This window comes from Sceloporus occidentalis, unplaced genomic scaffold (genome assembly GCF_023333645.1).
Source record: "Sceloporus occidentalis isolate IW3139 unplaced genomic scaffold, rSceOcc1.0.p SCAF_2, whole genome shotgun sequence".
Lineage (NCBI taxonomy): Eukaryota > Metazoa > Chordata > Lepidosauria > Squamata > Phrynosomatidae > Sceloporus > Sceloporus occidentalis.
Window position 1 is genome coordinate 222,061,708 of NW_028316982.1, and position 21,345 is coordinate 222,083,052.

General features: G+C 39.0%; 1 protein-coding gene across 2 annotated transcripts in view; it reads right to left on the reverse strand.

Annotated features, from left to right (window-relative positions):
- Positions 1 to 21,345, reverse strand: part of ILDR2 (immunoglobulin like domain containing receptor 2) — a 69,042-nt gene that overhangs the window by 19,052 nt on the left and 28,645 nt on the right. The window contains exons 4-5 of one of the 2 annotated variants that reach the window (XM_089512240.1): positions 3,470 to 3,526; positions 262 to 408 (exon numbers count right to left, since the gene is read on the reverse strand). In XM_089512240.1, coding sequence (XP_089368366.1) covers positions 262 to 408; positions 3,470 to 3,526 — 204 coding nt within the window. The remainder of the gene's footprint in view (positions 1 to 261; positions 409 to 3,469; positions 3,527 to 21,345) is intronic. The other variant, XM_089512241.1, reaches the window with a different exon arrangement.

Consider the following 21,345-nt stretch of genomic DNA (forward strand, 5'->3'; position numbering starts at 1 on the left):
CTCCCAAACTTCAGGAGGAGCTTTTCAGGTAGTGAGGCCCTATGCCAATCAATCTGTGTTTAGCTTTTCCATTTCCAACCGAAAATTGGTCAATCCAATTTTTACAGGTAATAGTATTTCATCACTGACAGATGGAACTGCCAGGTACACAAAAAACATGGAAGAAGAAACATTCTTTTTATTAAAAAATAACAAGTGAAGAGTTTGCACATGTAACAGACTGCTTCACCAGTTTTTTTGACATTATAAATAGTCACTCACACGCCCGTGGACAGCAGCAGGTATCTGGACAGCAAGGGCAGCGGACGTAACAGCAACAGCTGTGAGGGCAGCACTGGCACCAGCAGATCCCAACCAGGAGAAAGAAGAGGAACACCCCTAGGATCACCAAGCCTACAAACACCCACTCTGCAAAGACCGAGAGAAATAGATGTAAAATGTTGGGGCCATCAACCAATTAAGAATGTTTAACTGACTAATCTTATAAATAAATGTACATCCTACAAAAATGTAGTAATAAGGAGTTTTGAAATATTTTAATAGAGAAGCTACAAGTAACACTTATAAGGCAAGATCACCTTCAGTATTTTTATTCCCTATTGTATTTATTCATCAGAACAAAAATACACTTTAGAAAAAGAACCTCTTTGCTCTTAGTTCATAACTCTTCCAAATAATATTTGCCTTCATGAATTAAAACTGGTGAAATTTAAAGAGAACACAAGACTCTTTGCCCTGGACGTATTTTGTACGGAACAAATAGCATCTACAACTGAAAAACATATAATCTAGTAAGGATGGAGAACAATGTTATAATGACTTAGGACTGTGGAAATCAATTAGATGAAATTTGCTTTTTACCTTGTTTTTATACATAAAAACAGGCACAACCTTCTACTTCAAGGAACTTAAGATACAGGAAAACAAGAAAGGAAGAGGGTAGGTAGAAAACATGGGCAAGCAGGGGGAAACATGCAGTTATTTCAATTATATGCATGTTGCCTTAGTTACAATATGATATATGGACTATGGGAATGATCCAAACTAGAAAATAATTCTGCGTAAAATCAATCTACCATGCAGGGAGGAATTCCCCTTTCATTGCAAATCTATGCATTGACTGGGTCATCTGTACAGAGCCTCAGTATGTGTACATGAATATGCATGTAGGCTATATTTGCATGATGCAGGATATATGTGCAGAGCCTGCATGTGCTGAAGGCTCTATCTAAATTGCTGTCTAAATGTGGCTCTAAAAGTATGTAGTTGAAAGTGCTGGAGATTTCCAGAGCTCTGAGATTCCCAGGGCTGATCTTCTTGCCCTATGGGATACAGATTACTGCAGCAAACCAACAAAAACTGGCAGGTGTGACAGTACTACTGAACCAAAAGGTTGGTGATATTACTAAATACTTTGAAAGATAGGGTGGAAAGGTACATACAACTCTGACATATCATTTGTAGCTTTTTGCCTGAATCGTGGTGGCATAAAGTTACCTCCATTACCAGAGCAACAGCTGTTTGAAATACAAATAGCAGTAAGTTTGTTAACATTGATTAGCATTAGTCAGTTCAAAGAAAGAAGATGAAACCATGTACAGCTTTTATGAGAAGTCAACGTGTTTCTCCTGTTCTGGTTCAGGATAATTTATCTGAAATTAATGCACAGATGGAAATCTTGTTGAGTCTGAAATATAAAGAGGATGTTCAGCTGCAACTTTCCATTTGCTTACAGTATATTAAGAGGTTGGGATTATGTTTTTTTATTGTACAGAGAAATCTGAATTTTATGTAAGGGAAATTTGGTTTGATTTTCTTATTATTTTTGTATATAGATATAACATGACTATAATATGCTCCTATGAATATCTGCATCTTTATCAAAGAACCAATCAAGTTACATCTTGTTAAATAATACCTCAATTCAAACTATCATCCTCTTTAAACAATATAATAATAGATTGTGAGGGTATGGAGAATTTCACAAAGGCAGAAGGGATGATGCACATGACAATGCACACACTATCATCCAAAGTTGATGATGTAGTAAAGAAACCCTCAACTCTGCTCTAAAACACAATACATGTTTCCCATGTGCCATGTTTTAACATTAATAGTAGATTGTTATGTAGATTGTTATGTCTGCTGACACTGAATGACACTGAATTTGGTGGCATGGGACTCACATATTGCCCAGCCTTGGTTTTGTTGATTACAAATGACCTTCAATGGTTCTTGACCTTGTAACGCCTCTCTTATTTTCATTGTCCGTACATGAGAAAAGAAGATATTTCTGCTACAGCTTATTCTACCTCTAGCTGGTAAGAACAAACCAACAGCATACAGAGAATTTATATCCTGCACCACAGTGTCATCTTTGTATATTCAAAGGAAATTCCAAGTTAGGCAAAGGAAAAAGTAGTTTTTCGCTCTTCTTTCATGTCAAGTTCTAAGTGTCTCCTCTGGTTTGTTGAGACAATCATGTAAGCAAGGGGCATGCACAGAGAGTCAGAAGGGCATTTTCCACTCCTCTTGGCCCTCCACAGGCTGCACTGCCACTTTTTGTGAGGCGGGGAGAGACCAGAAGTGACATTTCAGTCCCTGATAGTCAATTTTAAAAGTTCTTTTTAGCTGTTTGGAGGCTGGAGCACCTTCCAGCCATTTTAGCCCCCCCCCCCCAAAAAAAAAAAAAAAAAGAGGGAGAGAGCATTTTCTAGCTTTTTTTCACTTTCAGGATTTGTTAGGCTGGAGGCTCAAAGGCCACATAGAACCCCCTTCCTGACAGAACCACATGCATCCCTCAGGGTGTCCATTTCCCACCCCTGACATATGCCAAATTTCAACAACCTCATATCTTCTAGTTATGTCAAATTCCCATCATCCCCAGCCTTCATTTCCTGACTGAGGCACTTTAACTCCCATCATCCTCAGCTATGTTGGCTAGAAGGTTATTGGAATTGTGCTCCAATACATCCAGAATGCATTAGGCTGGGGAAAACCAGTTTACTTGATCTTAGTTAGGTCTACAATTGAAATCATTTTTAAAGAAAACAGCTCGAACCTCTTACTTACAATCAGTCCAGAAAAAAGAACATTATATCCATTTGAAGACCTACATTTACAAATATAACACCCAGTAATTTTGATCATCTGAAAGAAGACACCTCTCAAAATAAGAACAACATGAGCTACTGTTTTATGCAAGTAGAAGTGATAAAATTAGCAGTAAAACTGTCTGTGACAAGCAACAATTCTCTCTGAAATAATAATTGCCTTTATAACAACAGCATGGATGTGCTAAAGCCCTTGCCACACTTTCCAGTTGCCACTTGTAAGCCATTATTGAACAGCCTAAGAACTGAGAGCATATGTACAATCTAGGAATGAAATAATGCCCAAGACACTGTGAAAGACTGGACAGACAAAGCAACAGAAGAATGGATAAATAAAGTGTTAGGTGACAGAGTACCTGGCATAATCTCCACAGCAAAACTGGGCAAGAGATCAGCAAACAGCCCTGTCCTGCCTAGAAAAGACAGATGAAGAGAAAGAAGGAAAGAGGTTAGTGCAGGAAAATCACTCCTCATCACTTAGTGTATAGTCTGCTCTTTCCTACAAAGTCGGGCCTCTATACATTGCAAGGTGAACTACCGTACATATTTCAGGAGGTTCACTATCTCCTCTATAACTGTTTCCTCTAATCTAGGCATAGCATGATATAATTTATATCTAAAACAATAAAGTGAAAGATCTGTTCATATATTCCATGGATATTTCATATTTAATTGTATTTAGGGTACAAGGAAACTGTTAGTTTTTAAATTCCCACAAGACTCTTTGCTAGTTTCATTGGCTCTCCATAGCAAAATACTATACAGTGGATCCAGTACACAGTGAAAGCTCCTGTGAATGTTTTACACAATGAAATGGACAGAAATCCCAAAATATGATTGCTCACATGTGATTATCCTGTGCTGTCAGGATGATCCGAGGCTGGTGTGAAGCACAGTTAGTACAGTATCTTTGAATAATTCTGACAGCCTGGTATGGTGCTAGAGATCACTCTAGCAATGTGATGAAAGACAACTTTGGGATATTTGTTACATTTAAAAGAATAACCAGAATAGTGCATGACATCCTTGGAGGGGGGCCAGGTCTCCACTTCCTAGACCTTGTCTTTCACTTCCAAAAGTAATCTTTGAAGCCAGTCCAAGCCCATTTTACATTTTAACTGAAATCAGTACTTTAATTGCAAAAAAGAGTCTGGATTACTACACTACAGCATATCCATCATCTGCAGAAAGAGTTATTCTTACCACAGGGTGATGGTATTCTAGGCATTTCTGAAAGCACCAGGAGTAATTGAGGTTGGGATAGCCCAACTTACCACTACCACAACAATGTGCATGTGAACACAGAGACAGTACTTTTTAAGAAAGTACTGTCACGCTGTCTCCATTCTGTAAAATAGAGATTGTTTCAATGTCAACTGGAAGTAATCTATATACTGTAGCCTCAATGCAGAATTTATTATGGCTACCTGTTTTAAGTTCTCAAAAGGAAGCAGCAATGTGTACACACACACACACACACAGTCTAAGTGAATATGGATTTCTTTACACTTTGATTAAGAAATGTATGTGAACATGAAGCTAAAACACAGGCAAGATATACTCTGTATAGGAGTGCTTCCTTCACCTCCAATGTATACCTACCCTGTGCCTATATGGAATATGTATTGCTGTAATGGTGTATTTAGGGATATGCACAGAGAGATCTGTATTCATTCCTCTAAATACACATGAATAATGAGAGAAGAAAAGTGCTTATCGCTAACCTCACCCAGTTGTTTGGTACACATCTTTTTAAAAAAACTTAAATATAGAACAGCACAACGGTATATGATTGTAAATCACATGCATAATACACACTGCTACAATACATTTTGCCTGTGTCTGCATGCATTTCATGACTTAGAAACCTACAGTAGTTACAATAAGCAAGTGTGCTTGCTGTGCTGGTATGTTCTAAAGACACACATCATGTTTTCATCACCACAAAACTGTGGAGGCAAGGGTAGAGGAGCCAAGAAGAATTTGTTGATCCTACTACAAGTGTAGTATTCGATTAGACCTACAGAATGGAGAGGGGAGATTATCGAACTTCATGTTGTTTGTTGTGTGCTTCATACATGACAAATTTTATTGGAAAGATGTTGTTTGAGTGAGGGAGATAAACTTCAGTGCTAGGTGTAGGTGTCATGACCAAGATCATGGATGGAATGTCTGCAGTTGTTTGGTCGCTCTCACTTTTAAAGTACTGATCACACATGTGTCAGTTGATAGCCTCAATTGTTCTGCTTAGGATCACCATAAATCAGAAACAACTTGAAGGCACACAACAACAACAAAATTATAATAAATTATCATACAATGTGCTGTATGCAAAATATTGGAAAAATCTGGAGATTCAGTGTAAAGACAAATGGATACTGAGGACTATAGTAATGACTGGAATTGACAGGTTATCTGTCTTCATGAGAGATAAGACACAGGATATTTTTTTTGAAAGCTTGGAACCCATTTATTGCACTCCTCTGGAGGAAAGAAGGGATAAATATATTTGTGGAATCTGAGTACTGAGCTATATTGATTGGTTTGGCAGAAGCGTAAACATAGAAAAGGGGAAAATAAGAAAAGGTATGTGAAAGCTGTATATACTTATGTATTTGACTTGGGGGGGTCAGTTTTAGCATGTCTGTAATTGTAATAGGGAGTGTGGCAAACAGTGTTTTTATTTGTATTGGTACTGCATGGTAGTTCTACTTGATGTGTTTATTTTATGTATGACCTGTGTGCATATTCTGTTAAAATGAGAGAGAGATCCAATAAATGTTCACTTTTGCATGAAAACACACCCTGTTGTTGTTGTTGTTGTTGTTGTTGTTGTTGTGTGACTTCAAGTCGTTTCTGACTTACAGCAATCTTAAGTGGTTTTCTTGCCAAGATTAGTTCAGAAGAGGTTTGCCACTGCCTTCCATTGAGGAGGTTTGCTATTGAGGCTGAGAAAGAGTGACTTGCCCAAGGTCTTGGTCATGACGCCTACACCTAGCACTGAGTTTCACAGCCAAGTGGAAAATCAAACTCTGGTCTCTGGAGTCATAGTCCAACACAAAAACCATCATGCCACACTGGCTCCATCTTGTTTCAAAGAAACTTCAGACAAACTAGCTACCTGGATACATGTATTGTGCACTATGCATTCAACTAGCATTACCTTGACACCTTGATCCCAAAATGCATTTTGGTCTGGAAGAGACTACATGGATATATGCCAGGAATAGTATTAATAAGTCACTAGCTGGCTACAATCACATCACTGATGTCCAGGTGGGACATTTTAAAACATTCATGTATATATTGTTCCAAAGTATAATCTTATTGTTTCACTGTGTTTTAGAGTTCACGTTGCTTTTCCTCTACAGACTATCTTTCCCAAATATTCCCCTTGCTTTTGCTATGCTCTTTTACCAATGATTCATATCATTCATAAATCATTTACTGATGGTTTTACAAAGGAGAAAGGGAGGAGGAGGAAAGGAATGTAATGGCAGCCTTAAAATTAACTGAATTTTTTTTATTTTATTTTTTTGGCATGACAATTTGTTGCTATAAACCCACTTCTTTGGATGCTTACAGAGTGATAATAAATGCTCATAAAGCCTAGAACAGATCAACCCTGAAACCTTCCTGGAAGCCAAGATGATAAAGCTGAGGTTGTCCTACTTTGGTCACATCATGAGAAGGAATAACTCACTGGAAAAGACAATAATGCTAGGAAAGATGGAGGGATGTAGAAAGAAAAAATCCATCCATCTAGACTGGATGGACTCTGTTAAGAAAGTCACAAACATGAATTTGCAAGACTTAGCAGAATAATGGAAATTAGTGAATCTTGGAGATGTCTCATCCATGGGGTCACCATGAGTTGAGACTGACATGAAGGCAGTTAACAATAGCAACAAAAGCATATATACAGTTTTGGGGCTGGAATGAAATGCTCTAGGATCCAGAAAGATGCAAATTATGACCCTTGCCTTAACATTTCAAAGGGCTTTAAATAGAGATATTGGTCTTTCAGATCTTTACAGTGGTCAGTTAGTGTTGATGTGTGAAAGCAATAAATCTGCTTATCAAAATTCAGTTCCTTGGTTGGGAAAATTCCTTTTATTACAGTAGCAAGAATTTTTGTATTAATATATGTAGTGTGCCATGAATATAGTGTTTGTTTATAGCTCTGTTCATGTACTGGAGGTTGTAAATATAATTCAGTTCAGTATTTTCTCTTTCTGGTCTTCCTTTGCAATTTCCCTTGTTCAAAGACTGCAAACTTTAAATCCCATAGTGTATGTCCAGGGGGTTTGACATGTTCTGCAACTGGATTTTGGGTATTGCCACTTTAATGTCCAGTTTGTGTCCATTTCTCCTCTTGCATACAGACTGTTCTTTATCCAATGTCGAGTTTAAAGGGGCATTGCTGGCATAGGATGGTCTCCCAGAGCTTCTAAGAGGGCTGTATTATGCTCCAAAACTGATTTTAGCCTGTTGATGATGCATTTGAGAAGTCTCAGCTGGGGACTGTAGATGACCATTAGGGATGTTCTGTCATTTTGTGGGTTTGGTCTGCTCTGTAGTAGATTGTTCCTGGGTACTAATCTTGCCGTGTTAATTGTTTCTTTGCCACCTCAGGTGGATATTGTAGCTTGAGAAACTGTTGTAAATCCAAGAGTTTTCAGTCTCCGACTTGTAACTCTGAATAAATGTGTTGTTGTTGTTGTTGTTGTTGTTTTTAATTATGTTAGACCTGGAAATACCCAAGGCCTCCACACTAAAGCCATAAATTGATAGTACTTTGGAAAAGTTAAATATCCAGGGTTTTTCTGAAGTTTCAGTTTGCTCATTTAAGCATTTTCTAGGAAGCTTGTCTTCAACCAATAATTACATAATCTGAGATGTATCTGGTCATAAACAGCTATTATTCCAAATTCAGATCTAATTAGATGAGCTGGGGAGACTCTTCATACTACCAATGACAGAAGTAAGATGCAATTGTGAACCCTTCTCATTTTCTTATTGTTGGTGAAGCTTCAGATTTTTGCAGATAATACAGAGAACATTTTTATCTCAGAAGCTTTCAAGACTGGATGTAATGAGCCTGGATAAGTACTGTTCAGGAGCCAATTTAAAGCCTGTTTAAAGTTTGGTCACAGGCAACTGTTTTCAAGTTATTTCTTTTTATCAATGGAGTCCAAGGACCAGTCTACACCTAAGTGTGATATGCAAACTGGTGCGGATTTTTGCAATTTGGAATCTATGTTCAATTGCCGACACTTCTCTGAGTGCATTCTTACCTATTTGCATATATCTGTATTCTGCAAGCCACATGCAATTGTCAATAAAAGGTATTTTCTTTGGAAACATCCGCAGTTCTGCTTGCATTGTCACCTGTTCCTGCTGCTGTTATATGATCTTGGCTTTAAATATGTTTTTGATAATCTGCTGTTCATCTTTTCTCACAGAACAACAACAACAACAAAACCACCATGTAAAGCTTTCACTGGTGTTCACTCTCACTCATCTCTTGCCCTGCAACTTGAAATCACAAAGAACCAAGGATGGTTTTAATATAATTAGCTCTCTCTTCTCTCAGGCAGTGGGTGAGGAGAAGAAGCAATGGCTACCAGGAAGGCTTCCCAAGATACATTCTATGCTACAGGCTGGTGGGGTGGCAGTAGATGGTCATTGCTCCCCATTCATCCAGTCATAACTTGGTGTGCTTGTGAGTGTGCGCATGTGCATGCATGCACATGTATGTTATAAAAAGTGAAGTTTTCTTTCTCCTTGCTGCTCGGGCAAAACAGTATAGGTTTAATATGGGCATAAAGAGTCAATAACTGGGGTAGGGTAGGAGGAAGGAGATATGGAGCCATTTTCATATTTCTCTTCTAGCCAAAGACTATTGACTTTTTAAATGCCTATCATTTTCACCTTTGGAAGGGGGGATGAAGAGATCTGCCTTATCTGCCCACCCATTGCCAAAATATGCTGCCATGCAAATAATGGGATGTTCACATGTTTGATAATACGCATCCTTCCTTCTACTATGGTAATAACTGGATCACATAGTACTTGCATTTTACCAGGATAATCTTAATCATGTAGACTAGCCTGAAGTCCCTGTAGAACCAAACTCTATGCCTACATGAGAAAAAAAAGTCATCTGCTCTATTTCTTTAAAAGTCACTTATGCCATTTCCTTTTCTTTCCAAAAACTACAACTTTTGATTTTGTACTGTTGGTTACCAAACAATGACAATAAGTACAAAATTTTCTCAATAATCTACCCAAGCCTAGTTGTGTGGTCAAAAATAAAAAATATGTCACCTGCATATAAAAGACTATTTTCTGGTCCATCCAAAACTCTGGCATATGAAATTCCTGATTCTGAACTGTTAAAACTACATCATTACTAATATAATTTTCTTAAACGTAGAGCTAAAAACCATCCTGTTTCACATGTCTACCTATAGCAATCTTGTTTGTGAAGGTATAATTTACCTTAGTTCTAACTTTGATGCTTGTGTCCATATAAAAAGTCTTTATAAGAAAAAAAAATCTCCAATCTATACTTTTTTTCAACTATTCCCATTAAAGGTAACTGAAATCAGGAATCCTTTATCTTGGCTTTTTCCATTGTGATTTTTAAAAAAAGAATTATAGCCAGATTCAGTTAGGAATATAAATATTCATCTTCACATGCAAATATGAATAATTTCTGCAGTCTTCTCCTCACTGTGGGAGAATGACTATTTGGGAAATTCTTGCCAGCCATTCCTGAAGTCTTTTAGGAAATTGTTCTGCACAAAAATACAAATTGTGTGTGTGTGTGTGTGTGTGTGTTAAAATTTTGTTTTGGAGGTGAAAAAATATACTTTTCATACAAAAGCACTGTTTCCAGATAGCTGCTTGTGTCTTTCTGTGTAAAACTGCTGTTATTTGAACAAACAAGCAGCAATCTTGTATACACACACACACAGTTTCCTCAGAAACTTCCAAATTTGCAAATACCAGGTAAAAACTGCAAAAATTGCTCACCACTTTGATATTCTTTTCAAGCAGGCTTTCCAAGTGCTGAGAAACACATTTTTCAGCCAGGAAATGAATAACAGTAACAGTAAATAGTCTTCCCATTCTAGTCTCAATAATATTATTTCAATGATGACTAGCCATACATGTCAACTAAACATGAATGTCTAGCACTTAAGTAACAATAAACTATTGTACATTCTAGTAGTGTTTTGCTACCTGTTGCAATTCATCAAAGCAGTCCTTTTATCATTGCTGCAACCGCATCAATCATAAGTGGCTCTTGCAACTGTAGTGGAAGATAAATCTGATACTACACATAATGTGTTCATATTTTCTTATAACACAAATTGTTTCAGTCCCTATGCACTGACTCCTTTTCATATAACTATTCATCAAGGGCTACCTACAGGCATCACTCTTTTTCCTACGGTAAGGCGTGAAGAGGATCTGGACTCGGTGGGAAATGGACAGGAGGAGGAAGAGGCACTTCATTCTTTCTACTCACACTGGTTCATCGTTCCAACCTTATCTTTTTCCACTGTTCCCCTCCACAAGCATTTGAAACTGTGTGGAAGGGAAGTGGCTATGAGGCTCTTCAGTGTAACCACTCAAAATTCTCTCTAGCACAAAACTACAACTAGTAAAGGTACAGGGTCTTTTTCCCCCTCTGGCCATGCACTGCATTGACTAACATGTTAGGATATCAGTAGATTTACAGAGTGGTAGACATCTGGCTGTTAAAACTTATACAGTTGGCCCTCCATGTTTGTGACTTTGACTTCTATGGCTTTGATTATTTGTGGCTTTGATGGATATGTTCTGTCTAGCATGACTCCATGGCCAACGTTAACCCGAAGTTGCATTTCTAGGTCCTCCAGAAGATGCTGAACCACAAAACTGAACTGGAGGAGCTAGAGATTCCCATAGAGGTTTTTTTTTAGTTAAAAGTGGGTTGTTTCTTTTTTTATTATTTATGGTTTTTCCACTTTCATGGGGTCCTGCATCCCTAACCCCAGTGAATGTGGGCCCATTGTACACTCTTTCCGTCCCTAAATCATGCGAGTGGGTCAGTCACTAAGGATTAAATTAAATTATATGCAAAAGATAACATGATCAAGCTTTCTAACATGACACACACACACACACACACACACACACACACACACCCCACACACACACACCTTCAGTAGAAACAGCTGCATGGAAAAGTTTAAAACAGATTCATTTTTGAACTTCACTCATTCCCCATGACTGCTTTTAAATAAATGGAAAGACAAAAACATTTGACCACAGAACTACCTCATGTCATCTAGTCTGATACCAATGATTTTGCAGAGGTGTTTAATTTTTGCAATTCTTCATATTTCCCTCATACAATTTTTATGATTACAATAGTCACTAAAGAACTGTTTTCTAGATGGGAAATTGTTTTCTAGGTGGTTCTTTGTGAAGACCTTGGGAAGTAGTATTGTTGCTATTGTGTGCCTTCAAGCCATCTCTGACTCATGGCAACTCTAAGGTGAATCTACCACAGGGTTTTCTAGGGCTGAGATTGTGTGATCCACCCAAGGTCACGCAGTGAATTTCCATGACCAAGAAGGGAGTTGAAATCTGGTTTCCAGAGTCATAGTCCAGTGCTCCAAATACTATGCCATGCTGGCCCTTGGGAAGTGACCTGAAAATTAATTCTGAATGCCTCAGGTTCTGGAGAGTGGTCTGGAGAGAGGAGAACATCCTAACACTCCATTTAATATGTCCTCCAAAATAAAAGCAAACCTGATAGTGACCCTAGCTGCCTGTGTTTTCCAGCACATAATAGCTAGCAAAACATTCAGATCAGCCTGGATCAGCAGGGGTGACTCCAACAGAAAGCTGAAGTAACTAGATTCCAGAAATAAACAAAATAAACACTAACAGAACTCACATCTAAATACACACCCTGTTGAGCACTGTATTTTCTTTCCCCCCTCTCAGAGAATTCTTCTTGCCCCACCTCACCATCCTTCCTATTCAGAGGAATTTAATCTGTAAGGGAATTTGCTAAGCTCTCTTCTTGGTAAGCAGTTCAGCAAAAGGCAGGGCAGAGGCCATGCCTAAACCTGAACCCATTCATTAGAATGAGCCAGCAGCCTCTCCTCACTATGTGAAGTCGAAGGCTTTCATGGCCAGCATCCATAGTTTTTTGTGGGTTTTTCAGGCTGTGTGGCCATGTTCTAGAAGAGTTTCTTCCTGACACTTCACCAGCATCTGTGGCTGGCATCTTCAGTGACATGTCCTCACTATGTCGGCACACTCCTCACAAAAGAATAATAAAAATCACAATTGCAGTGGGCCATGGGTATCCACTGGGGTTTGGTTCCAGGACCCCCATGGATGCCAAAATCTGTAGATGCGTGAGTCCCATAAATACAATCACTTAGTGAAATGGTGTCCCTTATACAAAATAGCTAAAACAATGTTTGCTTTTTGGAATATATATATATATATATATATATATATATATATATATATATTCAAGTCATGGATGGTTGAGTTCGTGGATAAAAAATATCCATGGATACTGAGGGCCAAGTATACTAAATAATTATGACAGCACAACCAGCTTTTAGCTTTTTATTCACACACACACACACACACATAAGCTGAATTAATTCAGTGATAACCCCTTTTTCTACTGGCACAAAAATGTCTCCCTTCACAAATCCTCCCCCTGATCCTTTTTTTAAAATTGGCTGTTAAGTAGGCTGCTGAAAAACCCTCCATCTGACCCAGCCGCTCTTGTTCATACCAGCGGTTTCCACAGCAACGGCAGGCGGAGGGAGCAGATCGGCTTGTCATGAACGCTCGCTAATTGAAGGCCAGCTTTCCTCCCACAGGGATGAGCAACAAGTGAACCAAAAATACAGAACAAGAAAGGACAAAGGAACACATTCGGGGTGGGGAAAGACGAGGCCTGAAAACCTCTGGGAGACTTTTAACACAAAGGTGGAGACATTCTGCAGACTGAAGAGTGAAGTAATTCCTAAAAACCAGGCAGTATTTAAAAAAAGAAGATATTCCTCCATTGGGAGGACGGGAGGAGGTGAACAAAGGTTGCCAAATTCTTCAGCACAGAGCCTGAGAACATCTCATTTCAATTGTCTCCAAGACAAAACTTGCAATACTCTTCCACCACCCATCATTCAGTTGTTGTTTTCTACCTAAACGTTATTAGATGATCCTAGTTACAATGAAGGGGAGCACTGGCCCGGAAAACATAGTGCCAAGGTGGAGGGCCTCATGCCCTAGGGCAAAATGCAGTCTTCTTGGGGGTCCAAGGACGACCACAGCTGTTGCATAATGGGTTGATGTTTCTGAGCTTCTGTACAGGTGTTTCCCCCTACATTCAGCTGTGTTATTTGCTGTCACATCTACTTGGACTTATGGAAACCCTAATGAATCAAAGAACTCCGAGAGGCCAGGTCATCAACAGCCCTGCTCAAGTCTTGCAAACTCACAGTCATGGCACCCTTGATTGAAACAACTCATCTATAATGTGGTGTCAAAACTTTTGGCCCCACTCTTTTGTTTCTTCCTCAGAGAACAGACTCAGAATTCCAAAGGAATTGTCTGTGACAGATTGGAGAACTGGGCCAAATCTAACTAAATGAATCCCAAATGGGTAAATGTAAGGTACAGTCAGCCCTTCCCTTATGCCAGGTCCATTGCAGACCCCCCTGCATAAGGAAATACCACGTATGCTAGAGCCCCATTGAAAACAATGGGGCTTATACACATGGTGTGGCACACGCACCATTCCTATTTCTGGTACGCACTTCAGCATAAGCTGAAAGTTCTTATGGTACGCCTGTACTATGTCTAGGCAGGAAAAATGAAACGCCCAATTATAGGATGGGTGACACTCATCTTGAAAGTAGTATATGTCAAAATAATTTAAGGGTCTTTTAAAAGACCACAAAGTAAACATGAGCCAACAGTGTGCTGCAAGAAAAATAAATAAATAATGCAATTCAATGCAATTTTGGGTTGGATCAACGGGAGGATAGTATCCAGATGAAGGGAAGTATTAGTGCCACCCTATTCTGCCTTGGACAGATTTCACTTGGAATACTGCATCCAGACCTGGGCACCACAGTTCAAGGAGGATATTGACAAGCTGGAACATAACAAGAGAAGGACAATCGAGATGAACAAAGCTCTCAAAACTAAGCCTTATGAGGAATGACAGCTGGATACATTTAGCTTGGAGAGGAGAAGACAGTGAAGCCACATGATAGCTATCTTTAAATATCTGAAGGGATGTCATGTAAAAGAAGGAGAAAGTTTGTTTTTTGCTGATGCGGAGATTATAACATGAACCAACTGATTCAAATTGAAAGAAACTAGATTCCACCTAACATTAATAAGAACTTTTTTACTGTAAGAGTTGTTCAACAGTGGAATAGATTGCCTCGGAGGGTGCTGGAATCTCCAGCTCTGGAAGTTATTCAACAGAGGCTGAATCAACATCTTTCTGGAATGCTTCAGGTGTGTATTCTTGAATAGCAGGGAGTTGGACAAGATGGCCCTTGTGGTCCCTTCCAACTCTATGATTTGATTATTTTATGTATTGGCCCCACCAACTAATGAGTAGAAAAAAACCACAGGGATGTGAGCAGTAGAGTTCCCTCAGGAATACATAGTGAGATCAGTACTTTTTAATTTACTCATAAATTACTTGGAATGGTGAGATGGCAATGTTTTCTAATGCTACTCAGTTATTTAGGTGGTGAGAACAATAATGGATTACAAGAAGATCCAGAAGAATCTCTACAAAGTGGGAGATATGTGCATTTAAAATGGCAAATGGGTTTTAGTGTAAGCAGGGGTAAAGTGTTGAATACAGAGACAATAAATTAATATCCTCAACTTCGCTCACCCTTGATGGGATCAGCCAAGAAAGGGATCTTGGAGTTGTGCTGGAAAGCTTGAAGAAAACATCAACCCATTATGCAACAGCTGTAAAAATGGCAAGTTCTATGTTGAGCATGATTAGATAAAGAAGACAAACACAGAACTACCACTATTATACTGTCCTTATATAAATTCTTATATAAACTGTGCAACACATCTGGAAGCCTGTGTACACTTCTAGTCACCATATATATATAGATTAAGGGACATGCTTAAAACTAGAAAAGGGAAGAAAAATTGTTAAGATACTGAAGTGACTACCCTCTGAGGAAAGGTTATACATTTAGAGTTGTGTAGATTGAAGAAGAGAGGTAAATGGAAACTCGATAGAAGTGCATACAATTATGGAAGGTGTCAAGAAAGCAAACAGAAAGAAGCTTTTCTCACTCTTTCATAGCAATAGCAGGTAGGATCAGCCACTGAACTACAGTGAGAGATTCAGGACTGATCAAGGAAGTACTTCTTCACACAGTGTGTAATTGAACTATTGTAGTCATAGCTGCCAACTTGGATGCCAATTTCAATTCATGGGAGCTACCCCACTGCTGAGCACTACTCAGTATCAGAAGCAGAGCCTCACTATCATGTTATTCTTTCTGAACAGTGCTTGAGAACAAGAGGTGTAAAATGTATTTATCTTCATGTCGTTCTTGTGGGCTTCCCAAAGGCAACTGGGTGGTCAGGGTGTAAAGAGATTCCAGACTAGACTGGCCTTTAGACTGAGCTTGGATCTTCTTATCTTCTTATTGGGGACTATCAAATAGGGTTGTTGGTTTTGGGGAGGGGGGGTTCGGGGGGTTGATATCATGAAAGAACTTATTTTTCAGAACTAAAATGCCCATCCCTACTTTGTTCCAACATATTGACACCATTAATTTGGCACAGATATGTTCCATCATCATTGGTTCTTAACAGAGCACCCTGCTCCAGAAAATGCATTCACACAAAACAGTATGACCAATCTAGGCATTTCAGTAGGAACCACTACAGAGTAAATATCTCACTCCAGGAAAAGGAACTAAACCTACCCTACATGATTGTCTCTTATCAAGGGACAACTTCTTCCAGTTAAATAATCATCTGAGGAGGAGGGCAACAGCAGAGACTAATGGCAGCATAATCACAGTCCTCCAACCCCCTTCCACCCAAGGTATGAAAAGAGTAGCAGCTGATGGCTACCTACAAAAAACTATAGATGCCAGCCTTGAAAGCCTTTGACTTCAGATCTAAATTTATTTATTTCATATGAGATTTAGGTAAAATTATGGACCAACCCACTATGTTGTTCCATTTCCATTAGTATGAAGGATAATGCTTATAAAATTATATATAGGTGACATTATTATACCACAAAACTATTGTGGAAAGGTGTTCAATCAATTTGCTGGAGAGGGTGGGGAGTGAGGCACGTTAGTTCACATGTGACTAGATTGGCCAAAGATGAAAGCATTTTAGGATAGTTTACTTAAGCTTTCTAAAGATATTAAAAAAGAAAAAAATGTAAAACAGGTTAATTATTCTTATTTTCTTTCATTCTTGATTAGAATGCATTGCTACATAAATACTTAAGTTCACAACTTTTGTTAGCCATGCATTAAAAAAAACTACAGCCAACATTTGAAATGTACAGATGATTTGAAAAATCAAGCATGATCCCAAGGAGTTTTGGATTTGGTACTTTATGGGAAACTGGTCATGAACATAAGGTATACTGGAGAAACTAGAGAGTGCAGGTTTGTCAAAAAATTGTTCCAATTTATTGAATGTTTGAACAACAAGAGTTGACTTTGGATTATCCTGTTACATTACCAGAGATTTTGGAAGGACCTATTTATCCTGGCCTGGCCATGTAAACCCACTGGGTGACCTTGAGTAAGTGACATTCCCTCAGCCTCAAAGGATGGCAATGGCAAATTCTCTCTGAAGAAACTTGCCAAGAAAATCCCTGGATAGCCCTAGGGTCTCCATAAGTCAGAAATGACTTGAAGGCAAGAAAACACACACACACACTTATTTATATTGTGGTGAAGGAGCCTACTGGTAACATAATTACACCTGTCTTTTTGTTGGAATCTTTGATGACACCCTTAAATGACTGGACTTCAACAGAATCTTAAAAGTACATTTGTAATATTCATATTCTAATCATTTGCTTTGTTTGTTCACAGACTGTCTTTTTAATGTTTTGTTCTGAGATGTTTTCAATAAAAATGTTTTTTTTTAAAAAAAAATGATACATGTAATCTGAATGAACCTTCATTCCCGCAGAGGCATAAGCAAGGACAGGCATTCTACCATTATGCCTGTTCCCATAATTGTACACTGGGAATGCATCTCAGTCTGGCACTTAACGAGGTGCCAAACTCAATTCACAATCAAAAGCAGGCAAGCACAGAGTAGGAACATGCTGGCAAGAGAAAATAGCAAATTTAGTTATCCAGCTAACAGATCATCCATCTTGGCTTCCTGTTTATTATTGCTTGTTCACACTGGAGAGGGAACTGCAGATATTTGGAAAATGGGTTGTAACAGTAGCATGGTTTATAACTTCTTTTCCATAAATGTCTCTTTATCAGAAGGGCTACAACCTCTCCTTTTCTCATGTGTCAATGACTCACAGCAGCCATCCTCCTACTAGGGTAACTAGATGGCCCAGTTTATTAGGATTGTCCCAGATGGTTACATCCAAATGCCAATTTTGTCCTTGTTTAAAAAAAAATTCTAGGACATGCTGTCATTGTCTCTATTCCTCCTGCACTGCTGATTATACCTTTTATGCAAGCACATCCAACAGCTGCCTCTCAGTCATTTCCTCAAATGCACCTGCTGCCTCTCAGCTAAATGCGGAAGCTTGAGCCATGCAAATAATCAATGTGTAACAAGTGTAGAACAAGATTTACAAAGAAGTAGCTCATGCTGATTTGGCTTGGGCTGTAGAAATACTGAAGTAACTAAATTCAATACCTGAATTAAATGAAGAGAAAGATATACTGAGTCAGTACTTGGAGAGAAAAAACAAGTACCTCACCGATACACACACAAATGCATACTGGAAGATGAAGAGAAACAGTAAAATTACACAGAAAGAGATGATAAACAGTATGAGAAAAAAGCAGATGATGGATATTGGGGGAAAGGCATGTTCTATAAATGGGCAAGATGCCTTCCTCGATTCATAATGCTAAAATTTTTGTGAATGGATTTTCTAAAAGTATAGGTTGCCTATCTATTCTAGTATGCAGAAAATATCAAAAGAAGAGCAGGTTTAAACTCAGAAGAAGGAAGTTAAAGATAGGAGGAAAGAACATCAATATTCTAATTATGCAGAGGACACCATACTACTAGCAGAAAGCATCACGGAACAATTACTAAGGAAGGTGAAAGAAGTAAGTGCAAACGCAGGATTAATTCTGAACACAAAGAAAACAAAAATAATGATCATGGAGGAGCTATATAAATTCAATCTAGACAATGAGAAAATTGAAACAGTTAAAGATCCCATACCTTGGATCAGACTCTGATTAAGAATGGAAACTGCAGTCAGGAAATCAGAAGTCTAGGACTAGGAAAGGCAACTGTGAAAGAACTGGACAAGATGCTAAAATGCAAAGGGCTTTATAGGTAATAACCAACACCTTGTACTATGCCCGTAAACTGATAGGCAGCCAATGCAAAGATTTCAAGAAAGGTGTAATATGGTTGAACCTAGATTTACATGCAACCAATCTGGCTGCCATATTTTGAAGCTTCTGAACATGGCACAAGGGTAACCCCATGTAGAGTGTGTTGCAGAAATTGAGACACGAGGTTACCAGTGTGTGTACAACTGTTTCTAGGTCCCGCAGCTCCAAATATGGTCACAGCTTGTGTATCAGTCAAAGCTGATAACAGGCATTCCTGGCCGTCGCATCTATCTGTGAAGACAGTTGAAGCTACGAGTCCAGGAGCACCCCCAGACTGTGAACACAGTCCTTTAGAGGAAGTATGACCCCATCCAGGACTGGTGAACATATCTCCATACCTGTATTAGGGTTACCTATCAGGGATACCTCTGTTTTGTTTGGATTCAGCTTAAGTCTATTTTCCCTCATCCAGTCCATTTCTGACCTCAGGCAGTCATTCAGAGCGGAGATGCCCTCCTTGGTCACTGAAGCAGTCCGAGACACAGAGAAACAGATTTGGGGGTCATCATCAGCATACTGATAACACCCCGCCCCATGTCTCCGGATAATCTCACCCAGCGGCTTCATGTAAATGTTAAACAGCATGGGAGACAAAATGGTGTCCTGTGGGATGCCAGATGTCAGCTCTCTTTTAGAAGAGCAGCTGTCTCCCAGCATCACCATCTGGAACCTGCCGGAGAGGTAGGAAAGGAGCCATTGCAAAGCAGAGCCTCCAATCCTAACTCTCTCAGGTGCTCCAGAAGGATACCATGGTCTATGGTATTGAAGGCTGCTGAGAGGTCCAAGAACACTAACAGGGCCACACTTCCCCTGTGCTGCCTGGACGGAGATCATCAACCAAGGTGACCAAGGCAGTCTCTGCTCCGTATCCTGACCTGAAGCCTATTTGAAATGGATCTAGATAATCTGTTTCATCCAAGACTGTTTGGAGTTGGTTTGCAAAATTGTGGTGCATCCAATGAAATTTGCAAAAGAAACTGAGGACACATCTCAGGATGGTTGTTTTATTGGGTGGGGGGAGCCCAATATGTTCTGACCTTTTAAAGCTTTCTTCAGGGAGCTATAAATAGGTAAAAGTAAAGATTTTCACTTAACATGAATGTCTAGTCATATCGACAGTAGGGAGCGGTGCTCATCTCCATTACTAAACTAAGTCTGAAGACTACTCTGTGAGTCATGTGGCCAGCACGACTGCACAGAACGCTATTACCTTCTCAGTGAAGTGGTACATATTTATCTACTTGCATTTGGATGCTTTTGAACTGCTAGGTTGGTAGAAGATGGGATTAGTGATGGGATGTTACATGGCACCTGGATCTCAAACTACCAACCTTCCAATCTTGTGATCGTCAGAATTGGTGTCTTAACCACTAAGTCACCATGACCCTCAGGGTGCTACTGTATAACAAATTATAAAAAGTATAACATGTAAATACATAATATTACATTAAATAAAATAATTAATGCATTGCCTATGGCCTGTACATACCTATTTCATAGCAAACTTCAAAAATTTCTGGAGTAGGAACTCTGAAACCGAGTGCTGGACAGGTAAAAACATGTGGGGAAAAAGGCTGAAGGAGTTGTCGTTGGGTTGTTGTTTTTTTTAATACCTTGTAACTAGGGGGTAGAAAAGATATAGATAACTCTCAAGGACACAGTAGTTGAATCTGATATAAAGGAATGGGGAGTGAAGATGGTCTTAAAAAGTACACACAGGCCAAAATGCATGGGGATATTTTTACTAGTAAAACTATATTTTGGACCTCCTTAGATGTCTCTCCAGTTTCTTTAGTTGGTTTCATTGGATGCTCCCCAGTTTTAGCTGTGGAAAAAAAAAGCTGGCCATTTTCAAGACAGATCTCAGACAAAATCAATCTAAAGTGGAAAGGCTGTTAGAACTCTGGAATTTAAAATACTAGGATGAAAGTAATGCCATTAAATAGGACATTGAAAAGATTTTGAAAATAAACATGGATGGTCAAAGTGAGGGAAAACAATACATTTGCAACCAAAAATACAATAAAATAACACTAGGAAGCATATTTAGGAGAAGACTTCATGATAATATTATTCTTAGAGGTTTAGGATTATGGTAATCTGCTTCTCGAAACTGACAACAGGAACTCATTCTCCAGGGCGTAAATTAATATGGAACCATTTGTGCTTCCAGCAGTGGGAGTGTGCATCTCTTTGACTATGCTTTGGCACTGTTTGGGCCTTGGCACTTAGAAGTGATCCCATAACAGCATTAAAATACACTGAAGAGGAAATGTAACTCTTGTAAGTCAGAGGGGCATCCAGAAAGCTGCTGGGAGATTTATTGGGAGAGTGTGACTACTGAATTGAATCCCTCTCAGAGAAATAAATTTTTCTTTGCTTCTCATCCCTCATTTTCTCTGTTTGTTAATCAAGGGCGAAACAGCAACCGCTATTCCAGAGATCAAAGTTTTAACAGGCAACAAAGACTGCCAAGCAGGCTGTTACCATAGAAACCTTAGTAACTAAAGCCTTTGAATTGTGCTGGTTTCCTTTGTTAGTGGCATGTGGCTGAGGCTGGC